Raw genomic sequence first — 25297 nt, forward strand, 5'->3', positions numbered from 1 at the left:
TAATATATAGGGATGCTTCCTCTATTACAGTCATGGTGAGAAGTGATATATGTGGATACTTTCTACTTTCTCATCTGAGCCTCACAATGACCCTGTGAGTGAACTGTTATTATCCCTGTGCTACAAGCTGGCCCAAGGGCACCAGGCTGGGTGCAGACACAGGCTGTCTGACTGCTCTAAACCCGTGTCCCCTTCCTCCTATGGTGCCACCCTCTTCCGTGCCTCTAGATTGGACACATATCCCTGGAGTCCCTTGCCTCCCTACCCTAATGACAACTGCCTCGAAGTTCTCAGCCTTTGGCGAGCAATCCCAAGATGCAGGCAGAGTCATTAATCCTTTGCTTTAATCACAGAGGGGTTTTCTACACACATCTTTTGAGCACTTATCTTAAACCACTGACACATTCTACACCTCTCGCCCCAGTGCTGGAAAAAATAAGACAAAGAAACCAAAGGAGCTGTAGACGGAGGGCTGAGCCCTGGAGAGAGTCTGGTTCTCTATAGGGCCTCAACTGGAAGGAGTGGTGAGATTACAAGGGCACTAGAGGAGCTTCTCTCCTAAGCTGCTAAGGATCAGAATTGTTGAGCAGGACTTAGATTCATGGCAGAGAGGGTGGTGGGTGGTGCAGGGGAGCATGGAGGGCACTTGCCTAGGCCTTGAATTAAAAGAATTGCCAAGTACAAGGCCCTACTCATTGGATTAGGAAAGAAATCAGAAAAGCATCTAATTGAAGACCAATCTGAACCTGGTATTTACATGCCAGCCCCTTTCAATGGCAAGAGTGAGCATCTGCTTGAACTCATCCCATCTGTGTTCTCATCTGCATTGCCATACCTGTAAACCTCACAAGGAGTTTGTGGAAAACAAGAATATACAAAAGAGAGAACAAAGGTAACAAAGAAACACCACTTTATAGCTATTTTCACTAAGTTTGTTTCTTGAATAATCAGAGCTAGTAATGCCCTGTTATATCCACTATATGAGTAGGTAGAACATAATGAGAAGAACCCATGTGGGTAAAATTATTATCAATGGGAATTATTTCTGTCCTCAAATATTAGAATACAAGGGAGTTTTCCACTTCAGGATTTAAGGCAAAACTGATTTCCCTAGAGGACACCTTTGCAGAATCACTACCGTTAGAGTGGGACCCCCTGCCAGCAGGAGAAAGGCATGGCTGGGAGACCCAGAAGCATCTACCAGTCAAAGGGCCATGGTCCAACACACTCTCTCAATGATCACCCACCAAAGCAAACCCCAGAAACTGCCTCTCGGGCCCTACATGAGGAAATAGTAATGATGTCATGAAATTAAATAACACCCTAGTAAACATCTCTTAATATCTCAGGCTCAATATTGTTTGGCATGACAAGTCTTAAAATATAATGAAAAGAAAACTCCAGGGAGTTTCGTCCTAGTAATATTCCTTAAAGTGGTGTCCCCTAATCTAGTTTCCATTGGGCCATTGGAATTTTCCAGCAAATCCTGGCTTAAGGAAAAAGAGGAGAAGTGTACAAAATATAAAAATATAATATAAAGAGAGAAGCGTGTTCACAATCAAACATTAACAGCAGTGAAGAGGCAAGCAAGTGAATCATTGTGTCCATGAGTGGTGCTGTGTCCATCTTCATACCTCTTGATGAATTTCCAGCACAGTGGAAGACTTCCTGCCTGTGGTTAAGGTGTGCAGCCTAGAGACAGGAGATGAAAATGCAATTTAATACATACGTAAATACACACGCATATATATATACATATATGCGTGTGTATATACACATATATATCATGTCAAACTTGACTACCATGATGATTATATGCCCAAGACTTGAATTAGAAAGAAAATAATAATTCAGAATATATAAAGTCAAGAAATCCCTTAGGTAGAGCTTTCCAAAAACAAGCCACATTTTCAGTGTCCTGTTTCCTGTCCCGCAGGACAAAATTCACTGCCTACCTTCCTACCACTCAATTGAATCACCTTTTGAAAGAGTGTTCTTTGGAAAGAGCCTTCAAACCAATGTGGCCAGGGGAGGGTTGATTACAATAGCAATGCTAGAATGGGGAGCTTTGCTCTTTGTCTTTACTAAAATGCTAGGAATGTAAAATGCCTCAGTCCTTCACTATACACCCACCATGTCTTTGAACATTTACATTCCCCTAGATTGGCCTAGTAGCCCAAGTCAGGTTCCCCTGCCACTGACCACAGGCGGCCTGCCTGGTCTCTGCGTAGGCAGATGAAAGGCCTATGACTCCAAGAGCTGTCCTGCTCATGTTTTCCTTTCCAGAGATCTGCTTCACCGGCTCTCAGCAAAGGCTGTGTGTGAGAACCATTTCGGAGAGTTAACCAGCCAAGCAGCAACTGAAGCTCAGGCCCCCAGCGGAAGCCAAGTCCCTGCAGGTGGGGCACAGCGTGTGTCAGAGTTCCCCGGGTACCTAATACACAGCCCGGCGGGTGAAGCACTGTTTACAGAATACCGGGCACTACCTCTGGATACCCAGGCGTGGTGAATAATAGCATTTCAGAAGGGGCTCTCGGCCACATGTTTTTCGGTAGTTCATCAGCTTCTACCAAAATCTCAGGGGACTTAATATGTGGGGGGTTGGGGTAGCAGGGGGATGAGTTAGCTTTTAGTAAACTGTTAAAACTATTTAAAATGTATTTCCACCATCATATTCAACACATTAGCTTCTTTATTTGAAGTCAAACTGTTTCCCAAGAGGGCCTCCCATTATAAACCAAATACATTTCAGAGCTCATAAAAGCAAAGAACAAAAGAACATCAATTAATACAGTTTAATTTGATTTAACTGTTCTGGTAGCACATTAACCACTCTGCCTGGCCTGGCTTCATATCACTTCACCCCATTCTGTGAGTCTCCATATTACCTGTTTTCTCAGCTTCACAATACAACAAAGATAAATAACATTTGAGGGAAGGGGTTCCTCTGTTGGGAAGTTGAAAAAGAAACCTCTGATGGTCACATCTTCCCCTTCTGCTCTTCTCTGAAACAGGACCTTCTAAAATCAGCAACTCATCACACCACTTCCCTTCCTGAACATGCTTTGACCTCCCAAACCCAGGGGCTCCTCCCTGCTTCAGCTCTACTGCTTGCTTTTTCCACCAAAATCTGGAGTTCTGGAGTAAGGAAACAGTCCTGGTCTTCCTCTGGCAACGCAATCGCCATATTCCGGATGAACGGCTAATGGGAGCCGGTGAACTGAACTGACTCTTGCCTGGCTGATTTTCCAAAGGCTTATGGCCCTAAGTCACTTTGTTTCACACAAATTTCCCTCTTTTTGTGGTTTAGCATTGAATACTGCTGTGCTGCTCACATTCATGTGAATGTAGAAAACACAGAGTCAGGCTGAGCCAAAATTATGAGAGAGGTGAAATTAGCCTTCAGCCATTCCTGTCTAACTCCCACCTCGTTCAGAGGAAGAGGTGCCCATTATTTCCTCCTGCAGCTGCTCTACTTAAAGTAGTCCCCCTACCTGCATTCAGAATAAAGTATTGACAGTTGATAAGGGCAAAGTGTTATTACTTTGAAAATAAATGCATTTTAGAATTTTAATTTCTTCAGTTCAACAGGGAAGGCATTAACCACCAACAATGTGAAATAAAAAAAGAAAGAAAATGCATTGATCATTGTCACTTAGCCCTTTTCCATACACATTTTGTGTAATTCTCACAATTTCAGAAGATGGGTATTGCCATCAGCCTGTCCCAATCCTTGGCACTAAGCAATTAATTTGCCCAAAGATACAGAGCTACTGTAAATCACAAAATCAATCTTCAACACTGGTCTTCTACCTCCAAAGTACATGTTTCTTCTTCTGCACCGCAACAACGAGAGTACTACCTTTCATTGGTATCTTTTCTTATCATCTTTTTTTATTTGATCCTGTACCTACGTGGTGAGGAAACGAAAATTCAAAAGATCTGTCACCAGCTCAAGCACACTGAAACATCAAGGTGAAAACCCACATCTTCTCGTAGCTAGTTCTACCTGTTTTTCTGCTTCCTACTTATTCAAGGAAAATAGTAGTACTGAAAAATAGCTAGACATCAAGTGAATAAGAAGTAAGAGGGCTCAGAGAATTCAGGGCTCAACACCATTCACTTTGGACCCTGCACTTGGGTGCCTGTCCCATGTCCTATCTAGGACTGGCTCTCCGTGGACATGGAAGACCTCCAGGCATCCTCAACCCTTTATTCGCCTTTTCACTGTGTAGCTCAAACAGTGTAGATGAACAAGAATGTGTTTGGAAACCCTTCAACCTGGATTTCAATCCCTGCTGTGCTACTTCCTGGCTGGGTAAACATGGACAACGCTCTTAACCTTCACCTTCACCTTACTTGAAACTCAGTCTCCTCATTGGACAAAGAGAAGGAATAATATTGGGTTCTTGGGAAAATAAAATAAAGAACCTGGCAAAGAGTAAAATTGTCATTGTCTTTCTCCCCTAACATTGCCTACCCAGATCCAACACTCTTGGCTAATTGTAGAAATGTCCAACATAGGAGAATCTTTCTCTACTGTGAGAATTTCATTTTGGATCCAAGCCATGTGGAACCATATTCCTGGGTAACATGAACTTGGTCCCAGATAAGGAAACATGATACGGAGTGGTTGCTCCATATCTTAGTGACTCTACAATCAGAAAAGGAATCACTTTTCTCACTATCTACTCATGTCATCTAACACTACATAGCTGATGACCTGATTTCAGGAATTTTGCTGAATAGAAAATACAGGTCCCTATAAGCTCCCCCTGGGTGATGAGCTCTAGCCCTAAGAACACACTTCCAGTGGCTTGAACCCCATGAGATATTGAAACAGAGTATCATGCATTTCCAGCTTCTGATAGTTTACCTGAAGTTTTCCAAGGATTTCTTCTTGCTTGCTTTCAAACCACCAGTTTGGCAACAGGCAAATTTAAAATCGATGACCTGGTAAATGATGGGGTTGTACATTGCTGCTGATTTTGCAAGTAGGGTTGGTACCACAGAAAGTTGTATAGGGATGGAGTCTGGCCTTCCAAAAGCTGACCACACAGAGACCACTGCGTAAGGAATCCACGCAATCAGGAAGCCAGCACAAATCAACATTGCCACCTGGTGAGGGAAAGCAACAGAGAACAGAATCGAGACACCTAGTGGAAATGATGGGTGTGGGGGAGGGTCAAGAAGCTCATTTACACCCAAGAAAATCTGTTATCATCCCATTTATCTTGCCTATAGGAATCATTTCATATAGACTTCTGAGATATTCATCCAGAAAAAGTTATTGCAATTCTTTATCCCATTTACCTCATCTATCTCTCCACTCTAGAATTTGCATATACCCAAAGACCCACTTTAACCTGGTGAAAGCGGTCAGATTTTTATTAGATTGGGCAAGAAATCATGCTAAAAGGATATCAGTGCTTCTGGTGTTTTCAGATTTCTCAACCCACATTGATGGAAAATATGTTCACCTTGATGAAATTTTAAATCACCCTTATTTGCCTCAGGAAACTTAAAACTCTGCCCATGTTGGAAATTCTAAGACGAATCTTCTTTAGAGATTCCTATTAAATGTTACTTCTTTTGACTCAAGTTTTTCAAGTTTGAGACTCAGTGGAAATTCACTAAGTATAAAGCAAGAAAGTCATCAAGCTTTAACCAAAATGATATGGTTATATAAAACATGACTTTTCCAGAAAACACTTTAATCTCTCAAAAAACTATAATTACTTTAGGAACCTTTACACTTTCAGACCAAAGAATAATCAGGGATAGGGTTTAAAATGCCCTCAATAGTTTATTAACATCTACAGTTCGGTCCCTTTTGTAATGTAGTCCTCGTTGGTGCCTGGTAACTATCTACCTGACCCTATAGATCATCTCACTTCCACAAATCCTTTCCAGCAAGTGCTTTGTGCAAGATATGATGCCAAGCGCTGTGGGGGACACCAATGCAACTGGGTTCCTGAGTTGTATCCCTCTGGAATACACAGAACTACAGAAGCATGAGAAATTTACCCTAAAGTCTCTCGTTCTAAAATTCCACCCAAGAAGGTCAAAGCTTATCTCTAAAAATTAAGTACAGCAGAGAAAAACCTCAACAACATCCATGTTGCTCCATTTTGCAAATAGAGAATCTAAACCCCAAAGAGATGGATCAAGTGAGCCCACACCTCCCTCACATCCTAAAGCCCTGAGTTAAGGTCCTGCAGCCTTGCTTTAGGGTCTCGAGCTAAAATCCTCATCTGTTCTTAATAGTTATAAACAAGGACTGATACACACATGTAACTCTCCCACTTGATTGCTCTTCCATCTTTCTGCAGAAGCTTACCCAGGAGAAATTTTATGTGGTTTGGGCTGTGTGACTTTCGTTTGTAAATGGAATAGATGCTCAAGGCTCAGAGTGAGGGTCTTTTTTTTTTCTAAATCCCCAAAGAAACAATAATATAAATAAAGCTTGTTTAGCAGATGTCTGGAACTTAACATAGCTCCATCCTTTCTCCTTCGGTGAGTCATATGATGATTTCACAGAATCTCAAAAGCTGTTTTCTTTGTTGCTGCCAAAGTCATTGACAAAAAATAGATTAGTACATAGCCCATAATATTTTCTACATTTTCCATATTTTCTACTTTTGTGGGAGTGTGCAATGGGAAACAGGAAGGACTTAGAACATTTAGATTATATTATCCTCTTTGAAAGGACATAGGAGAACTAAATCTATCATGGTTTCTAAATGTCTAGCAAATGAATCACTGTGATTAGAATGAAGCCAAGTAGTTTTAAACTGAATGACTAGAAATCAGGTTTAAAGCAAAAAGAGGGACCAAGGCCCAGATCTAATAGTGCCGTAGAATGTTACCCACGTTTTGAAGTGAATATGAAGTTAATCCAAGGCACATCCATTTTTTTTTACAATGATCTCATGTTAAAATATGCTCCACAAATATTAAGTATTAAAACTCAGAGATACACTCTACAAAACTTACAAAACTTCCATGTCACCTCAGTTTTCCCAGCGCTGTCTACTCAACCTGCAACGTGTTTAGTCTTTTCATCAGCCTGTTGCTCACTTTCCTCATCTCTAAGCGTGTGCTCCTTTCCATCCTCCAACATTTCTCTTCCAGATATCCTTGCACCAGTCTTAACACAAACACCTGTACCCACCAACTTTTTCTAAGTTGTTGATATTTTAATCCCTTCCCTTTCATCCCTGCCTTTTGGTTCACAGGCAAAGCAGTAGAACTTCAAATTCTTAAATCAGGCAGTGTTTGTGGGAGGAAATTCACAGAGTACATGTTTAGCTTCTACAAAAGAATCACACATCTGCAGCTCAGTTTGTTTTAAATCTATCTTGCTGCAGAGGACTTAGGTATGTTCCAGCTACAGTTCAAGTAGGCATTAATTTAACTGTCATATAAGCAATATTATGCATAATCAATCATTTCAGTGAATTAACCAATTAAAACAATGAGAGCAATTGGGTTGCAAGTAAATTCTCCACATTATACAGGGCTCTGTATTTGTGCCCAATACATCTGAACCATTCTAGAAGGTAAGGTTTCCAAGCAGGGAGGCCCTGTCCTCTCTCGCACGCTGAGGCAGTGTGGGCTTGTGGGAAAGTCACTGACATGGAGATGCTCTGGGATCTGGATTCCAATCACTGCTCAGCATCACTGATGCATGTGAGTGGGACAGAAACCCTGGTTCTCTAAGAACTGCCATTTCAGTTCCATCCACCACCCTCCTTTGCTCAGATATGAGTAAGAATCACATTACAGAACCAGTAGACTGCTGATACCAAAGATATTTCAGTGGCTGGGATGAGATAACGTCACAAGAGCAGAAACCACTACATCTGTGCAGAAAGAATGGGTGGTGGGGTCTGTGCCTACCTAGGGAGCTTGTATAATTGACAGGAGCTTAGAGATGATAAGATTTGTTTTTTTATCTTGGGTCTACCTACCAAGCATATGAATTTGCTCCCAACTAATGAGGAAAATAATATTAAAAGATGGTAATGCAACAGTAGTAAGTGCCAGTTACGAGACTATTATTACCCTCCATATGTGGGCAGCCTGTCACTGAGCGACACTACCAGGGGCAAAGAGGAAGGAGGCGGACTTCACAGCCGTGAACCTACCTTCTCTGGCCCTCTGTTCCTCCCACATATAAAAATCAAAGTGGTGGTATTTAACTATCACACCACCTTTAAAGAAATTAAGAAATTCGACAACTCTAAGTATGTTTACTTTGAGTTCCTTCCTTCTGTTTTATCAATAGAATGAGAACTAAGGCCAGTGTCCCAGACCTTTCCCCATGCACTCAAAAAGAAGAAAATTCTACGCGCTTCAGTGGGTTTGTCATATGTTAGCCTTAGTTGTGATCCAAGTAGAAAATATTAATTCATACTTTAAAAAAAGAAGCCCAAGAAGGGGAAAAATTCTTCACTTCGCTGTTGCAATTTTCTCAAATCTTAAAATACCACAGCTCTATAAACAAGCAAAAGCTGTGATTGAAAAGACAGGATGTAAATAGGTCAAGTCACTCTATGCATCTGTTTTGGCATTTTGCTCTAAAAGTGAACACAATATTCCCTGACTAGGCAGTGGCTGGCTTAAAAACAGGAACTGTGGGTTTATAAGTAAGTGGTTCAACAAAACAATGGAGACTTCACTATACATTACAGAGCAACAAAGGCCCTTGAGGTGGGGATACTGCTATATTCAGAGAACACTCAGTTAGTCTTAGGAATAAAAGCTATTGCCATAGACCTTTAAACAATCCAGCTGACGTAGTGATTTTTACAGAACTTGAGAGTTTTAGAAGGTGACTTAGGTATCATTTAATTCCCTTCCCCCACCTCCTTTCACAGATGAGAAACCTAAGGCCTAGAAGAGGTAAAGGGGTGTTTGCCCAAGGTGCGTCATTTGAAGTTCTGAGTTGAAAGCCACAGAAATTGACATTGGCCAAGTGAGACAGAACAGGAATGTGTTGGGTAGGATGGAGCATCACTGGGAACGCTGGACTTAGAATTGATGTCAAGCAAACAGAAATTATGCCCCAAACTATGGCGTGAACTGGTTCTAATGCAGAAATCACAGCTGCTGCAGCCACCACCTCGAGAGAGAGCTCTCCCTGCCCCTTTGTCACTAGTTCCCGAGGCACGCTGGTGTCATAGCTCTACCCTAGCTACAAAGGAATCTTGGAAAATTAATAACTTGTCTTTCTGTATCTTTTAAATTAAGAGACAATCTTTGCTCAGATACATTGCCTTCCAACAGCCACACCCCTCCCAAGGAACACACAAAATGCTAGAAATTTCACAGCATAGAAATTCCAGACATGGAAAGGGGTTTAGCCACTGGCAGCCAATGTAAACAACAAATGTCAGCTCTGTGAGACCTCTCAGTGGGCTAGGGGCAACTCTGGGACCAGCCCTTAGTTTGAAATTTTTTCCTTCAAAAATATATTTTTGAGACATATATTTACATACATGTGTACACACACATATATATACATGCATATATATTTAAATAATATATTGATAAATATCTATATTTTAATGTTTATATGTTAATGTAATATGTGTATCTGAAGCATTGTGTTAGGTCCTGGGACACAAAGTAAAAAAATGAAATGGTTATTACCCCTACAGTGTAACTGAGTGGCAAAGCCAGAAATAGAGCAAATAATCACAAAAATTGATATGTATCATAAATTAATCATAAATGGTGACAAGTTCTAAGAAGAAAATGTAAAGGCAGCATCAAAACATAATAGGAAGACTTGAATTCCATTTCAGGAATCTTCTCTTGGAAGTGACATTTTAGCTAAAGACAACTAAGAAAATCCAGAGGAATGGAATTAATTAATTGAGCTTAAAAAAAATATAAAGCAGTAATACAGTTCACCTTTCCCACAAACTGCCCTTAGAATCCACATGGGGATTCTCTGCATCTGACCCCTCAGTGGTAAGTGACATTCAGTGAGCAAAAAGGAGTCATTTGAGGGAAGCAGTTTATGTTTATGAGTTTTAAAAAGATTTCACAATCAGTAGGAGAGAACAAAGCAAAACAAAATGCCTCCACAGGTATAAAAGGGACAGAGGCACTCAAGCCAGGGGTCTAGGGACCGCTTAACACTCATCAAGGTAATTAGATTAACTTTGTTTATTCCATTACTTATTCAATACAGCAATCTTGATTGAGCATCTAGAAGGCACCAGGGAGCGGGGCACAGTAGCAAACAGGACCTGCTCACCAAGCTACTATCTTGCAAAAAATAGGAGGAAATACATGATTCCAGAAAAAAACTATCCCAGGTGCTCTGGTGGCCCAGAACAGACCGACTGAAACTAGCCAGAGGGACCAGGGAGGGTCTCTGTGGAAATAAGGGACATTAAGAGGTATTTTCCTTCCTGTCTCTCCGCCCACCCCCCTCCTTAAAGCGAGAGTGTTCATGCATTGAGCGAAGGTTTTGACAAGCAGAAATATCCAAAGAAGTAAAACATTCATTTCTCAGCTTCCGAGCCTCAAAATAGAAATTTGAAGCTTATAGGAGAGAAGATAGTTGAAAGAAAAGGGTTTTAAGGGTGAAAAAGAAAGAACTTTGTGTATTCACAGCCAGAACCTGAGGAACTCAGGGTATTAAGGTTACTAGGTGAACAATTTAGACAGATGCACGTGGATACAGGAGCCAATTTTTCCACCTTAAGGCAGGTAAAGGGCCTGCAGCCTGACGGTGAGGAAGGGCACCAGAGGAGCCGGTAACTGACCTTGAGAAGCTATCCTGAAGCTGCTCCACGGAGCTGAGCACGAGGGGCCAGGGATGGGCTGCAGGAGCAGTGGACACTTACTACATTTGGGGATATGAAAGCAGAAAGCTTGTGTCTCACTTCCCAGGGTCCCAGCCAAGCTCTCAACACCCACCTGACAGGTTGCAGTCAAAGGATGGGGAAGTAACTAGAATTACTGCTGAGTCTAAAGAGGCATTGCAGTTGGAACAAGAGGGATGCAAAGCAACCCATGAAAACTGACAGAGATGAGAGGGAAAAATAAGTATCTCAGCAATTCCAGGGACAAGAGATGACAACAATCAGACCAGAAGCCCCTACCCACTGGCACCGCAGAATTAGAACGACTTCCCTAGAACTCATACATAGCCCTGGGAAGAAGAAGAAATCCCTCAATTCAACTGAATTTAACCTGATTGTTTAGTGTTGTTTGTTTTACAAGGCCAAATGTGGGTATAAAAATGAGATTATAATAAGTCATAGAAACATAAAGAGAATTTCTGTTTTTTTCGGGGAGTTGTTTGTGTTTGGGGGATTTTTGCACACCTCTGTAGTCTGTGCAATTTCAGGATTCTACAAAACCATGATTTCTAAAAAACTAATTAGAGGGAAGCTACAAAATAGAGAAATGTTCATAACTGAAACATTAAATTTTAGTTTGACAAGACCAGACTGGCAAAATGCAGGCCAGATAACGACCCAGCTAGAAATAATTAGAGTACACAAAAAAGTAAATGATTTTGACCCTAGAATCCAAGGAGGTGGCCTTTAAGTAGGAAGCTTTTAGACAGACTTTTCTGAAGATCAGAAGCACCAAGTGAACAAGCAAATCGGCAGTCCTGGGAAATAGTTAAAGGGAGGAAAGGTTTCTAAGAAAAGGCCCAGTGTGAAGTTGTTACTACTTATTTTTACTCAGTAGAAGAAAAAATCAAGGTCAAAATTAAATAGTCATTGAAAACATTTTAAATTTAGTACAGAAGACGTCACAGTAGAAAGTTGTATTTTTCTATGTGGGTTGAATTTTGACTTAGCATTTCTTGCACAAATGTAGATAATTAGAAACATTTTATATTTAGGTTATATACAGACATTATATAATATAGCATATGATATAGATGTTATATATAACATGATGTTGTTTAGTATATGTTAGAAGACTGTATCTATAAATAAAATCATACATATATATATACATTTTTCATTTAACATCTTTTGGTTAATCTGATCTGGGTAAGCTTATTTGCTCTATACAGTCCAGGCCAAGGAGCATACCAACAAACCAAATTAAATGGGGTGTGCTGAGCTTCACCTCATGTGCATGATGAGCCTCAGAAGCACTCACTATACCAGCGTATTGTCAAGGATATGCAAAGAACAAGATGCTAGGGTATTTGTAAACCCAAGCTGTGAGTTGCAGACTTCAGCGGTCTGACTAACAGGAGAGCAGGTGATGAGTAAGGTTCAAAGAATCTGGAGAAGCCCCTCATGGGAATGAGGATACAGGCTCACACCGAGCAAGACTGTCAAAATGTCCCGAGGCCAGTAACACTGGGGGGTGGGGGATGGCAAGAAGAGACAAGCAGCAGGAAACCGCAGCAACTTTCTGGTTTGCCAAACTAGCTGGCTGCAAGGTAAACTGAAATCCACGTGTTAGTGTAACGGACAGCATGTGATTTCCCCGGACACATTTCCATAAAGTATTGAAAAGGACAATTGTTCATCATGGCGGCATTCACCCAGTTCCCAGAGCAGCTCTTAGTACTCAGTAGGGTTTGGATTAAGTGTAATTTGTGTTAATTTCTTTGCATTAAGTTTCTTTGTTAAAAATCACAGATGAGGCCTGAAAGGAGAGTTGGAATTGAAGAATTTAATCTGTGATCCTACATTTTATCAAAATATTTTCCTATTTTACAGGCAATTATGAGAAAGAAGTAGGTCATGATTCTTGATTCTGCATTTTTGTTAGGGAAAACAGTTCTATTATTAGGTTATCAGTATAGATGCAGAGAAATGAAACTTCCCTCAACGTTTCCTCTTCAGGGAGTAGAGATCAACTGGAACCACTGAGAATCTCTAGCTCACACTGTGCACCCAAGAGATGCTTGTACAACTTCTAAAAGTCTGCAGCTGGGAGCAAAGACTACACCAAGACCCTGACTTATTCGAGCTCACCTCTGGTCTGGAGGGAACTGTGTTATCACAGGTCCTGAGACCAGTGGTCTTCCAAAGTAGGCTGTGAGGACACTTGAAGGTGGGATGCCGACCCGCAGGACTGATTGAGGCACCAGAAGGAATGATTAGAACCTCAATCTGCATTTGCTTTTTATCTTCAAAATATAATTAGGGTGTGCTAATATTACAGTTTGGAACTATCACCTGTATGCCATTATAGGGAAGGCATGCACTGAGAAATATTTTTTCAATTTTAGGGTGAGATGTGATGAAAGTGTAAAGATCACTGCCTTAGGCTTTACCAGAATTCCTAAAAGTTAGAAGAGAAAGGAGAAACTATAATTTCTTTAACTCCTTCTATGCACCAGATGACAGGATAACATGCTTTCTCTCATTGAATCTCCACCACAATCCAATGAGATAGATGTTACTATTCCTATTTGACAGGTGAGTCGATAGAGATTCATAGAAGTTAAATACCTAGCTCTGCGTCACAGATCTGGCAGGTGTCAGTGATAGAATTAAAACCCTAGTTTCAAATTGTACACTCTTTTCCTTCAACTGTGATATCTAAGGAGCTGCCAGCTCTGAAACTGGCATTCACCAAGGGACTCAAGCCTGCAGAAATTGCTGGTGTGTTAAGTTCTCTGTAGGAGAGAGGAGGTAGTGTAATGCAAGGTGGCGGACTATCTCTAATCACACCCATCAAAGCCCATGCAAAACAGTAAATATTGTGTGGCACTTCATGACGCACAGAAGTAATTTTTCTTATTACTTAAATAATTATTAGGAACCAATAATATCCTATTCAATGGAGAGAATAAGCCCCCAGTATCCATTGTGCAAATTTAGTAGATATTAGAAATATGTGGGCCTGTGGGTGTATGTAGGTAAATGAGAGACAGAGACAGAGGGAAAAAAATACTGTAAAGGCTTAGATAAATAATAACAAAGTTCAGAAGTACATAAACCATGGAGATTCTAAGTTCTTCCCATCTTCGATATTCCCTACCTTCTTCGCCCTCTGAAGTTAAGTTATTTAGAAAACCTCTGTAAGTTACCTTGGTCAGTTTCATTTCCAGCACATGGCTGCTATGGATCCGACTGTCAAAATGAGCTACTTCCTTGGAGGAGGACTTAACCTTGGCAATGATCTTCGCGTAGGAGAACACAATCACGGCCGTTGGGAGCAAGAGGCAGAAGAAGAGGATGTTCAGGATGAAAATCTGGCCCCCTACTGAGGCCTGGGCCAGCCACCAGTCCAGAGTACACGAGGTCCCGAAGGGCTCAGGCACGTAGTCCCCCAGACCCACCAAGGGCATGGTGGTCCAGAAGGAAGCATAGGCCCAGATGACTGCCAGGCAGATGTAGGCATGCTTTCTCTTCAGCCAAACCCCTGGAGGTGGAAGAAAAGCATTACCAGAATACAACCTTGCCTACACCCAGTACCTCCCCTGGATATGTCAAATTCCACATCCAAAGAGTTATTCCATTGGATTCTGGGAGAGGTGGTCAGATAACTGAAGTTCCAGGGAGAAAAGTTCCAGAGCTTGGGACTTTTTCCAAGTGAATAAAATTGGAAGTGATTTCACAGGGAAGGTTCTCTAGGCATCTGGGAGCCTCAGGAGGGGAATGTAAGGAAAGCTGGGGAAAGGAGGCAGTAAAAAGTTGACAGGATGTTGAAGACAGTGGAGGATCTTGGGAAAGTATCCAGAATGACCTCTGAGATCCTATCAAATACAAGAGCCACTTGGTAGATTCTAAGGACCAAGCCCCCAAAAACCATGTGTTAATGGCTCATCCAAGGTGGAGTCCTTTGGAGAAAGTGGGAAATGAGAAGCTGTTGCTTGTGTCACGCCTTCTCCCTGACAGCTTTTGCGTCTTTCATCTCATTTGTCTCCCTAAGCACTTGTGGAGTGAGGCCTGGTGGGCCGTGATCATGACTGCATTATGTGATGTTAAAGTGGTTGACCCTGCTTGGTGAGAGCAGATTTCCAATCTTCAAACATTATTAACACAATAATCACGCTCACACAGCCATAGCAGGAGAGTTAGAGAATCTAGGTAGATCATATCATGTTCTGCAACAGTAATTCTGTGAAAATACTTTCAGGAAAAAAAATGACCCCCGTATTCCAGGACTAGTTTCCATCAACCCAAATGAACTCCAAGAAGAAGAAATGGTATATAAGCCTCTAAGAAGAGCTACAAAGTGCTAGTGATCATTTTCAGAAGTTCAACACAATGACCCAAGACAAGTCCACCTGATCTAGTTAGTGCCGCACCCTTTACAAGAAATTACCCGCATGACCCATTTATCACCTAGAACCGAAAAGGCCAGAGACGTGACTCCTTCTTGCCTTGGTTTTGTGAGTAGCAGAGAAGAAATAACAAAACATATTCAACAGAAGTCAAATTATCTCTTCAACATAGACTCAAGGCCTGCCTCTGCTTAGTGCCCTGTGAAGTACAGGGTGTCTGGAGGGCCTAATTCTTATTGCCAGTATTTCACCCTCTTCTGTAACTTTCTAGACCCCAGTGTTTTTAGCCATAAAATGGAGGAAATAAGAATACATTGCTAACAGGTTTTTGTAAGGGTTAAATGAAATAATGCAAGGCCTGATTTGAAAACTATGAAACACTATATTAACATGAATTTTTATTCCTGTGTTTGTCTCAGTTGGCACTAAAAAGAAATATAACAGATTGTTTCTACAGTCTATTGCCTCTCTTTTTTCAAATACATGGCATTTTGCATAATAAAATGTAAATTTCTTGAGCCCAAGCAGAAAGGGGTAGCAGTCATGTAGCCACAATATATGTCAACTTTTGATTATCCATTGTAGCTGATCAAACACTGGCCCGGATAATCACACATATTTATGGGAAGGTGCATAGGCATATGTATAAGCATTTATGGTTAGGGTTACTTGGTGAGGTGTTTTATACTTACATTCGAGTATGGTGAAAGGCTGTCAAGTACAGGAGGGAGTAGATTAGTAGATTGGTTCTGTGTTGCTCCAGAAGTCAGAACTAGGACCAATGGGTGGAGATTACTGGGAGGCAGTTTTGTCTCAATATAAGGAATAACATTGTAACAATGAGTGCAGACCAATCAGAGAATGGGCTGCCTTGTGCAGTAGTAAGCTCCCCGTCACTGGTCACTGGAATTATTCAATAAGAGGCCAACTAGCTGTCTGTCAGGGATGCCTCAAAACAGTTTATCACATTACATGGGAGAAAGGTCTATATGTCCCCACGCCATCTTCTAGTTCCAACATCCTAGCACACTGTGTGGAGGGCTTAAAAGAGCCTCAAGTCAAATGGTGAAACCATCCTATTGAAGTTCAACCTTAGAAGGAGCTGGAAAATATATAGAGTTCCCATATGAAGTTATGTCCTGCAGTGAACCTAGAGACAGGCAATATCGTCTCCTTAATTAACAGAAAGCCTAAATTCAAGAAAGCATTTAAAAATCATGACATCTAGATTTAGTATTCCTCAAATATTCTCAGGAAGTTAAACATTTTGCCTTCTCTTCTGTGAAATCTATAGGTATATTTAAAACCCATTTGAGATGACCAAAAATAAGTTTATAGAAAGAATTGGACTCTGAAGTCATCCAGAATACACAACAACTTTATTTTTTCTCCTATTGAAAATTTTGATTCAAGCTATTTCTTTTGAAAATTAAACTGTTTAGAAAAGAAATGCAAATTTAAAATAAATGTGTGCTGGATTATGAAGACGGTAGTCCATGACCCTACTCTCCCCCCCAGCATAGTTTCCTTGGAGTTTGGTGCTATGAATTTGAAAATATAAAGGAAAATGCCACCATGTTGAGAGTGTCAAGTCAACTTGATCATTCCTACCAAAAGCCGCAGGCCATGCTCTGCCCCCAAGGTCACAACCACTCTGATTTGACAGCTTGACAAACAAAGCAGCTTTATCCAGAGGGAGCCAATATTATTTCCTGGTTGTACGTGTTTCTCAATATTACATTTAAGGGCCTCAATGGTTTTCTTTGGGCTAATAAATTCCTAGAACCCTAAGAATCAAAAGTATTAAAAAATTATTTTTAACATGTAGAATGGTTTAATCATTTAAAAAAAATCTTTATCATCTGAAAACTTGCATATTGCTGGCTCACCCCTTACCAGTTCTCTTAGTCATCATCTTTCTACCTACCAATACCACAAAAAGAATGTTGCGCAGTATTTCTGTACATGTATCCTTTCCTGTAGGCACAGCCGCTCAGCCCTCTAACGTGGAGGTGGGCTTTTGGGAATTCCTCATCTCTGAAATCATAGGGAGCCTGTGTCCTAAAGAAGAATCAGAAACACCTTTTTCTTATAACTACGTTTACTATGTGGAGAACCAGCTAACCATCTCAGACCTAACATCCTTTCAGTACATTTTATTTCTCCTGTTTGCATGGCAAAACATGGTAGACGCTTACATGCTTTATACAAGGAAATGATACTTTTAAAGCACTGTAGCCAAACACCAGGCATTCCTATTAAAAGAAACTCACACAGGCACACGTTCACATCTTTAAACATATGTTAGAACAAGATAGGCTATAAGTAGAAATACTCTTGGTCTCTGACGTTATTAGTAATCTTTATTACCTATGGGTAGAGTGTGCACCGCACTGATTATCCACCTAGCTTTGACTCTTAAGGAAGGAGAAACATTCCTACTTACCATAAGATAAATAGCAGATCTTCAGGTACCGATCCAGGCTGACTGCAGTCATGGTGATAAGACTTCCACAGCCAAAGAAAAATCCGGCCCATCCATACCAGCGGCAGCCGATCCAGCCAAACACCCAGCGGTGACAGAAGCAAGAGATGATGGTGAACGGTTTGCCTACAACTAGAGCGCCAAGCAGTTTGTCAAGGGACATTCGCTCCAGTTAAAGTTAACCCACCGCCTCAACTTAGCATTCAGTTATCCCCTATTCAGACAAGAGAGAGCCGTTTTAGTTAACGGGAGGCTCACTTTGTTTACAACCAGACCCAGATTTCTGGGATTCAAGCAGTTGATTCCTTTGGCCTCCATTAGTTGTTCTCTGTTTTGGGGTCTTTTTTGCTTGTTTGTTTTTGTTTTTTTACTTTCTGGAAAACATTCTTCTACTTTAATTCACACCTTGCACCCTCCCTGTTCAGCCATTGTACTCAATCGTCACCATCCCAGAAGGGAGTATGCTAAGGAAGTTCTCCTGAATATCTAATATATTGAAAGGTTCCCTAGAAAACTGAGTAACTGGTATGGACAGCATGCAGGTGTTCTCCCTGCCCCCGCCCCAGATGAGCCCCTTCCTTGGTAGACAAAGGTGTATAGACATTACAGTTAGTTAGCACACGTTTCTTGAGTGACTTCTATAAGCTGGATGTGCGTCTCCTCAAGTTGCCTAAATGGCTAGCACCATGCTCCGCCGTGCTAGACTGGCCACCCTCATACTAGAGCTCCCTGATCCCAGTGACTCTAACACCACTGGGGAACCTGAGAGTCAAAGAATTATTTTTATTCAACAAGTAATTATTCAGTGCCCCTCATGTGACAAGCAGAGAGCAAGATGCTAGAAGACAAAGAGAAGATCAAGATCACAAATGCATTTTTTAATAGAGAGAACAGACAAAAGAAACAATTTGTGATATAAAATAGGATATGATGACATAAGTCATGAGTAGTGCCATGAAGAAAAATAAAGCAGAGGGAGGAAATTGACAGACACTGTTGTTTCGTATAAAGGTTTCAGAGAAGACCTCTCTGAGAAAGTGGCACTTAGGTGGATGTCTAAATCAGTGGTAAAGAATGCATGCAAATCTCTAGGGGGAAAATATTCTAGGCAGAGAGACAGCCGACTCAAAGTTTGAGCTAAGCGTCTATGGGGTGAGTGTTACTGGCAGTAAGAAGCTAGTGGAAGTGACTGGGATGGAGTGAAATTGGTGTCTGTAGTGTCTGGGACCCATTAGCAAAGTTATTAAGCTTCCTTCTGGAATGGAGATTCTGATGACCTTTGAAATGTCATCTCGAATGTCTTTCCCACTACGCTTAGTAGATCGGTTCTGAACCCAACTGCACATCACAGTCTCTGGAGGCATTTTATTTTGTTTTGTTTTTCTTCGCATTGCTTTACTTTAAATATCAATGGCCAGGAGCCCAACCCCCAGATAGTCTGATAAGATTTATCTGGAATAAGCCTGGGCATCAATATACATTTTTTCAGCTCCCTGGGTGATACATTTTATTCTGTTTTGTTTTTCTTCGCTTTGCTTTACTTTAAATATCAATGGCCAGAAGAGCAACCACCAGATAGTCTGGTGAGATTTATCTGGAATAAGCCTGGGCATCAATATACGTTTTTATTCAGCTCCCTGGGTGATTCTAGTACATATGCACGTTTGTGAGCCATTGATTTTAAACAATAAATTTTAGTTGTATAGATGAGTTGTGTAGCTGGTCTACAGGATGTGCTTATAATAGAATATGGTTGACCAAGAGAAAATAAAACAAACATAAAATGTTTAAGGTTTATTGGAAAGGAAGAGTGTATTAGAGATGTTCAGAAGTCAAACAACTGATCTGAGTTAATCAGAGAAAGCTATCACGTGGAAAAAAATGCCTTCTTGGTGAATTACTCTAAAGACATGCAGAGTAATGAGGTGGTTTGTGCAATTCTAGAGCTGACTTGCTTGGTGAACGGCATTTTCAATGAATCAGACCAACTAAGGAAATTCCTATTCAAGCCTGGTTTAATTCAGCCTTAACCAGGAGACTGTTAATATTCGCTGGTGAAGGATGTGAATGAAACAGCAGGTTTCATTCAGCACCCAGGGGAGAATCAAGGGTCAGGGTGAGCTGACCAGGAAGGGTATTATTTATGTTGCTATACCGCCATCGTGTGGCTGCAGTCAAAATAGCAGCCATTTTGCTGCCTTGCCAGTTCCCAGAGATCTTTTTGGCCGTTTTCACAGAAAGGAGCCTGACATGGTGACTCCTTTTAATGTACATATGTATTTCCCACAAAAGCTCATATCATATTTCATATTTGTCCACTCTGAGTAAAGCCTTCCCAAATAACCAAGACTATCCAAACTCTTATAAGAAGGCAACACATGTGCTGTGTGACTGAACAGATGGTGGCTTATTATTAAGCTTTGTTTTTTGACATAGACAAAAGCAGAAAAATCCATTTATGAAGAGAAACAAATATCAGAAAACACATTAAAAGGAAAGCTTTAAGTGGGAAACTGCTAGAAAGTTTCTAGTGGAGAGAAGAGTTGTGTGCTATTCAAATTCAATCACCCCAACTCTAGTAACTTAAGACCATACACTGAACAGCAGAATGTCGGGACCCAACAGCACATTTGAGGGTGTGCAGGTAACCCTGGAATTGTATAGAGGAAAGCAAAGGGCAGTGACTTACCCAAAATTACTCATATTTATAAAAATTAATTATAGTTAGAGAGAAATTTTATTCCAATTCCTCCTTGCTGGTTATCAGAGATGCCAAAGAAGCAAGAAATAAACTAGTGCTTCTAGTTTAGGCTGCATATTAAACTTGCCTAGAAATTCTAATTTTAAATATCCCGATGCCCAGGTAACATTCTCAACGAATTAAACCAAAATTTCTGGGTATGAAACCCAGCTATATTATTTTAAGTTCCCCAAGTGACTTTCCTGCTACCGTGCTCAAGAATTCCCACGCTAACAGGCCGCTGTACTTGCGGTCAGTTCCGATGCCCCCCTTCAGCACGTCCGTCACTAGCAGGCAGCTCTCCCGTCTTTCTGTGCTCACCTCTCAAACTGCCTTCCCCATCATTTACCCTTCAGGGCCTTACCCCTTTGATGTTAATTTTAACCTATTTCCATAAGGGTTGGAGGGGACTAATGGAACTCAAAGCGCTAATTCAGAGCCTGTCTGGAGTTTGTTTTCTGAATCATTTAGTCACTACACTCTAAAGTGTGTCTAAGGCATCATGCATCATTCCAAACTATCCTCAGCATCCAACATGCTTGGCACATAGAAAGGACTCAATAAATGAATAAATCACTTATTCAATAAATGAATAATCACTTTAGCCAGATCACATTCCATTCACTTACCACAAGCTCCATACAGATAATTTATGAGGGAGGAGCAAACGGAGATGGGGGCAGGGAGTGACCTCTGAGTCTGTGAGGACTTTAGGATGGAACATAGCTCAAACCAGAAAGAAGAAATGGCATGGTTGTGTTACCTGAAATCCCCAGATCACAGATTGCTAAATTGATAGTCATTATTTCTGCTGGTCTCAGCTTCTTCTTTCGTCTAGAAGACATATAAAGGACATACCCATTTCCAAATGTGGACAGAATCCCTACAAGGAAAAATACAAATTCCCATCGTTAAAACTAGGATTTAGAGTTCATTTGGCTATGAAACACTTGTCAATTTCAAAAATGGACACCATAGACTTAGAGGGTAGTGAGAGGACTCTAAATAAAAATCTAAATTAAGAAGATGAAATAAAAAGGATGAGTTGTAAGTGACAGGTGAGGGATGGGTTGCCTCCAAAGGCAAAGGAGTCAGGGATTGTAAGACTGAACTTACCCAGAAAAACGAACCACTAATTTCCCGTGAAGCTCAGGAGGGTGTGGGAATCCCCATGGTCAGTTCTTGTACTGGCCCTCAGGATGGAATATTTCTTTAGCCATTTTTACAGAGTATTGGCTTAGGAGAACTCCCTCCCTCTAGTAAGTAGGGTTAATCCCTTGGCTCTTGATAAGTTCTAAAATGAAGTGGCCGGAACCAAACAAGGTACTTTCGCTGTCGCTGTGGACTCCTGAGGGGGCACCAGCATTCAGGAGAGTCAGAGGCCAGTGGAGGCCGGCATGATCCCCCGCAAGGGCGGGGTCATGTCCTGGAGACACAGCCCAGGACTCTCTGCCTCCAATGGACATGTGGATGCTGGTGTCTGCAGCTGCTACTGGACTAAGAATCAAGGGGAAGTGGGTGACAATTGAAATATGGGCTCTCCCCCTCCCACCAAAGGGAGGGAAAGTGACCCTCAACCCACCGACCTACCAACAGTGGTATAACTGTGTTCCCCCCTTTTTTATCCTTTTATTAATGACTAATTAGCTTTGGCATTACAAGGATACTGTTAAAAAGTTCTTACAAACCCAGGTTAAATCCAAAAAGACCCAATCCCTACTGACTTTATTTAAGAAAAGAATACACCTACTTCCATAGCTTAACATGTAGAGTAGATTTCCTCAGGAATTCTTGCTTCATAGTGTGGCTGTGTATAAATGAGAATCTGGTACAGCTGCCTTTAGTAGTAAGGAATAAGGAGAGTATTAACAGGAGAAACCCAGATTTTTCTATTTTAATTTCTACTTCTCCACCACAATTCATTTTGGGGGGCAAGGGAAGAAATGTGTGTTTCAGCTGATGGTATGAAACCACCAGGAGGGAACTGCATTGTGCCCATAGGAAATTCTGAATCCCTGGAGTCAGTACTCCTTAATGATCCATGAAAACCTCTTGAGCTTTCTTAAGATAGAGCAGGGGGAAAAAAGCCAGAAGATATTATGGAGCTGTAGAGCAAATCAACTAAATGAAACCTACATCTCATTAAAGGAAACCGGCTGGCCAGGCACACTGGGAAGTTAAAATGTAAAAGCAGGGCTTGAAAAATTATAAATAAATGCCTTCTACTTGGTATTCAAAAAGATTAAAAACAGCAAGTAGGCATATGCATTTGACACACAAAAGTCATTTAAACACCCTTCATCTTTCTACTTCTCTTCTGAGAATACTGATTTTCTTGTTTTTCCTTTCCTAAATTACCTTTACTAAATGTTTCAAAGGCTTCACCTAGCGCCCAAAACATCAAGAAAAAAGTCAGCTCTCTATGGGCTGCATGGAGGTAATCTTATTTATAAGGATGTGTCAAGGGTATGCAAACTTATTTTTAACGGTAGTTAAAGGAAAAGATTAAGAAGGTAAATGCTAAAAGTGTGGTAGGGGGTGCATTTTTTGATTATCAAAATCCTGAATCTTTCTTTGAATACAAAATACAAAATCTTATATAAAGACTGTTCAAGAGTAGAGTGTGGAAATGGGTATCTAATGTATTTCTCTGTTCCAAACTCAGATTTATCTTTTCATCTTCCAGGTTTCCCTAAGGTTTCTAATATTTCACAAAGCTCACCAAGAATGTCATTCCACTCTATCCCCTTAGGAATCTGGGCACATCCCCATACCCATCCTAGCAGCGGGTGAAAACCACACACACCAGGCCCAAGACTGGGTCTAGGGTGAGTGCGGACCCCTCCAGCTGACCCTGACCTCCCCAGGAATGGTGTTCTGGAACACACCTTTGGCTCTGCCCTCAGCTCCATGAGTCACCTGATGCTCCCTTTCTCTGGGGACTATTTTGGACCTCTTTCTCTGCCTCTTGTTCAGTACACCCACTGAATTCAGTTTCCAACCCCTGTGCATCAAGTGAGAAATGCTCCTGATTCCCCCACACACCCAGCCTGATTGCTTCTCTTCCTTAGATCTTTCATTCCAGGGTGGGGGATGGACTAATAGCCCTCCCTATTTTGTGTTATCTGGAGAAATTTGTCAGGTTAAAGATGCTACTTTTAAATTCATTTCTTGCAATTGATGGAGACAAATTCAATGTATAAGATGTCTGTTTTTCTCTAAATCTTAAGTACTTAGGTTTAACAAAGATGCAGTGTGGATTCTATGACCAGATAGTCCCTATGTGTCCAGAGTGTGACCCATTTTGCTCACTGCTGTATTCCCAGCTACTTAGGCAGTAGCAAAGAATGGACAGTCAATATATATTTGTGTTGGGAAGGACATAGGGATCCATTCATAAAAAATAGAATTTAAATCAGTACAATAAAAACCAGTAATACAGCCAAGGACCCAGGGCATCCCTTCGCAGAAAATTTCTGATTGAATCTCATCAATTCTTTTTGCCTCAAGCACTGACCATAGAGGGGTCTCCAGACTTCTCTAATGAGATTTGCTAATTTCAGGAGATTAAATGAAATTCTTAGCCAATAATAAATAGATGAGAGAGAAATAAGGAAGGAGGGAGAGGCAGAAAGAGAGAGAGAGAGAAGGCTTGACCCAACATCTGAAAAGATTGAAGGCAGACACACCTAAAGACATAACCCACCTGCACACTGGTTTCCCAAATTTAAAACAGTTTTAAATTTTAAATAAATTCTAATTGCCTAGACTAGTGCTGTCCAATAGAAACACAATGTACACCAGAAATATGAGCCACATACGTATTACATTTTTTTCTTGTAGCCACATTGAAGTAAAAATACTACTAAATTAATTTTAATAACTTAATTTAACCTAATAGGTCCAAAATGTTATGGGTTTGACATGTCAATTTTTAAATTATTAATGAGCTATTTTACATTATTTTTTCTAATACTTAGTCTTCAGTATCTGGTATGTATTTACAGTATAGCACATCTCAATTTGGAAAAGTCACAGCTCAAGTGTTCAGGAGCCGCATGTGGCCACCACATTGGATAGCATAGTCTAGAAGCAGACGTACCGTGTTGTGGATTATGCACAAAAACCTTTGACCTTGGATTGACTTCCATTTATTATCAATACGTGTTTTCGGTGCTCACCAAAACCACTTAGTGATGCTACTATCATGGAACAGCTTCAGATGAAGTAAACTCAGTGTGTCCATCCTCACTACCGTCCTGGGAGAGAGTTTCCTCCATTGTGAAAACAGGAAGCTAAACTGGACGATTTCTAAGTTCCATTCTGAGCCTACGATCTCATGATTCTATCAAAAGCATTAAGAAGTAAAAGCAACCCCCTTAAATAAGGTAGCGTTATCATTAATTTTGTTATTCAGAAGACAAACCGACTACCCAAGCAACCAAAATAAGATATTGTCTCCAGAGAAATTCTTTTGCTGTCAAAGTTCTTTTGGATTATTGAGGGAATATTTATCCCTACTAATAAAGACAGCAGAGAGTCGTTTCTGTGACATGTCTGTTGAACTCCACAGTGACGCCCACCTCTGCCTTCCTCCCACTCTCCATCTCCCCTCAAAATATCTACATAAGTGTCAGAATCTTTGTGCAAAATCAACACATCAGCCTGTGAGTTTTCTATGTGCAGCCTTTGCACAGAAAAGCTTACCAATGATTGTTAAGTAAAAGCCAGCCACTAAATCCGCTTCCCAGGAAAGTTTAGAAGCAAAGGGATCCCCATCTTGGAGGTAGTGTGGCAGACGCTCGTCCTGGGGCACATCGGTGTGGTTTAAAGCCAT

The 25297-nt window shown here is 40.9% G+C and overlaps 1 protein-coding gene across 1 annotated transcript; it reads right to left on the reverse strand.

Moving 5' to 3' along the window:
• Positions 1–317: 317 nt before the first annotated feature.
• Positions 318–25297, reverse strand: OPN5 (opsin 5). The gene is made up of 6 exons (XM_036916148.2): positions 25168–25297; positions 21224–21343; positions 17682–17852; positions 14036–14370; positions 4877–5118; positions 318–1692 (listed from the first exon to the last, which is right to left on the reverse strand). The coding sequence occupies exons 1-6, from the start codon at positions 25295–25297 to the stop codon at positions 1629–1631; spliced, it is 1062 nt and encodes a 353-aa protein (XP_036772043.1). The 3' UTR covers positions 318–1628.

The sequence above is a fragment of the Manis pentadactyla genome, chromosome 16, assembly GCF_030020395.1.
Source record: "Manis pentadactyla isolate mManPen7 chromosome 16, mManPen7.hap1, whole genome shotgun sequence".
NCBI lineage: Eukaryota > Metazoa > Chordata > Mammalia > Pholidota > Manidae > Manis > Manis pentadactyla.

Excerpts from the sequence above, each read along its gene's own strand:
- OPN5 (XM_036916148.2), bottom strand. The coding sequence starts at position 25,297 with ATGGCTTTAAACCACACCGATGTGCCCCAGGACGAGCGTCTGCCACAC. Across the intron at positions 14,371-17,681 it reads GATCTGCTATTTATCTTATG|GGGTTTGGCTGAAGAGAAAG; the intron begins GTAAGTAGGAAT and ends TTCCACCTCCAG. Across the intron at positions 1,693-4,876 it reads AAATCCTTGGAAAACTTCAG|GCTGCACACCTTAACCACAG; the intron begins GTAAACTATCAG and ends TCCTGTCTCTAG.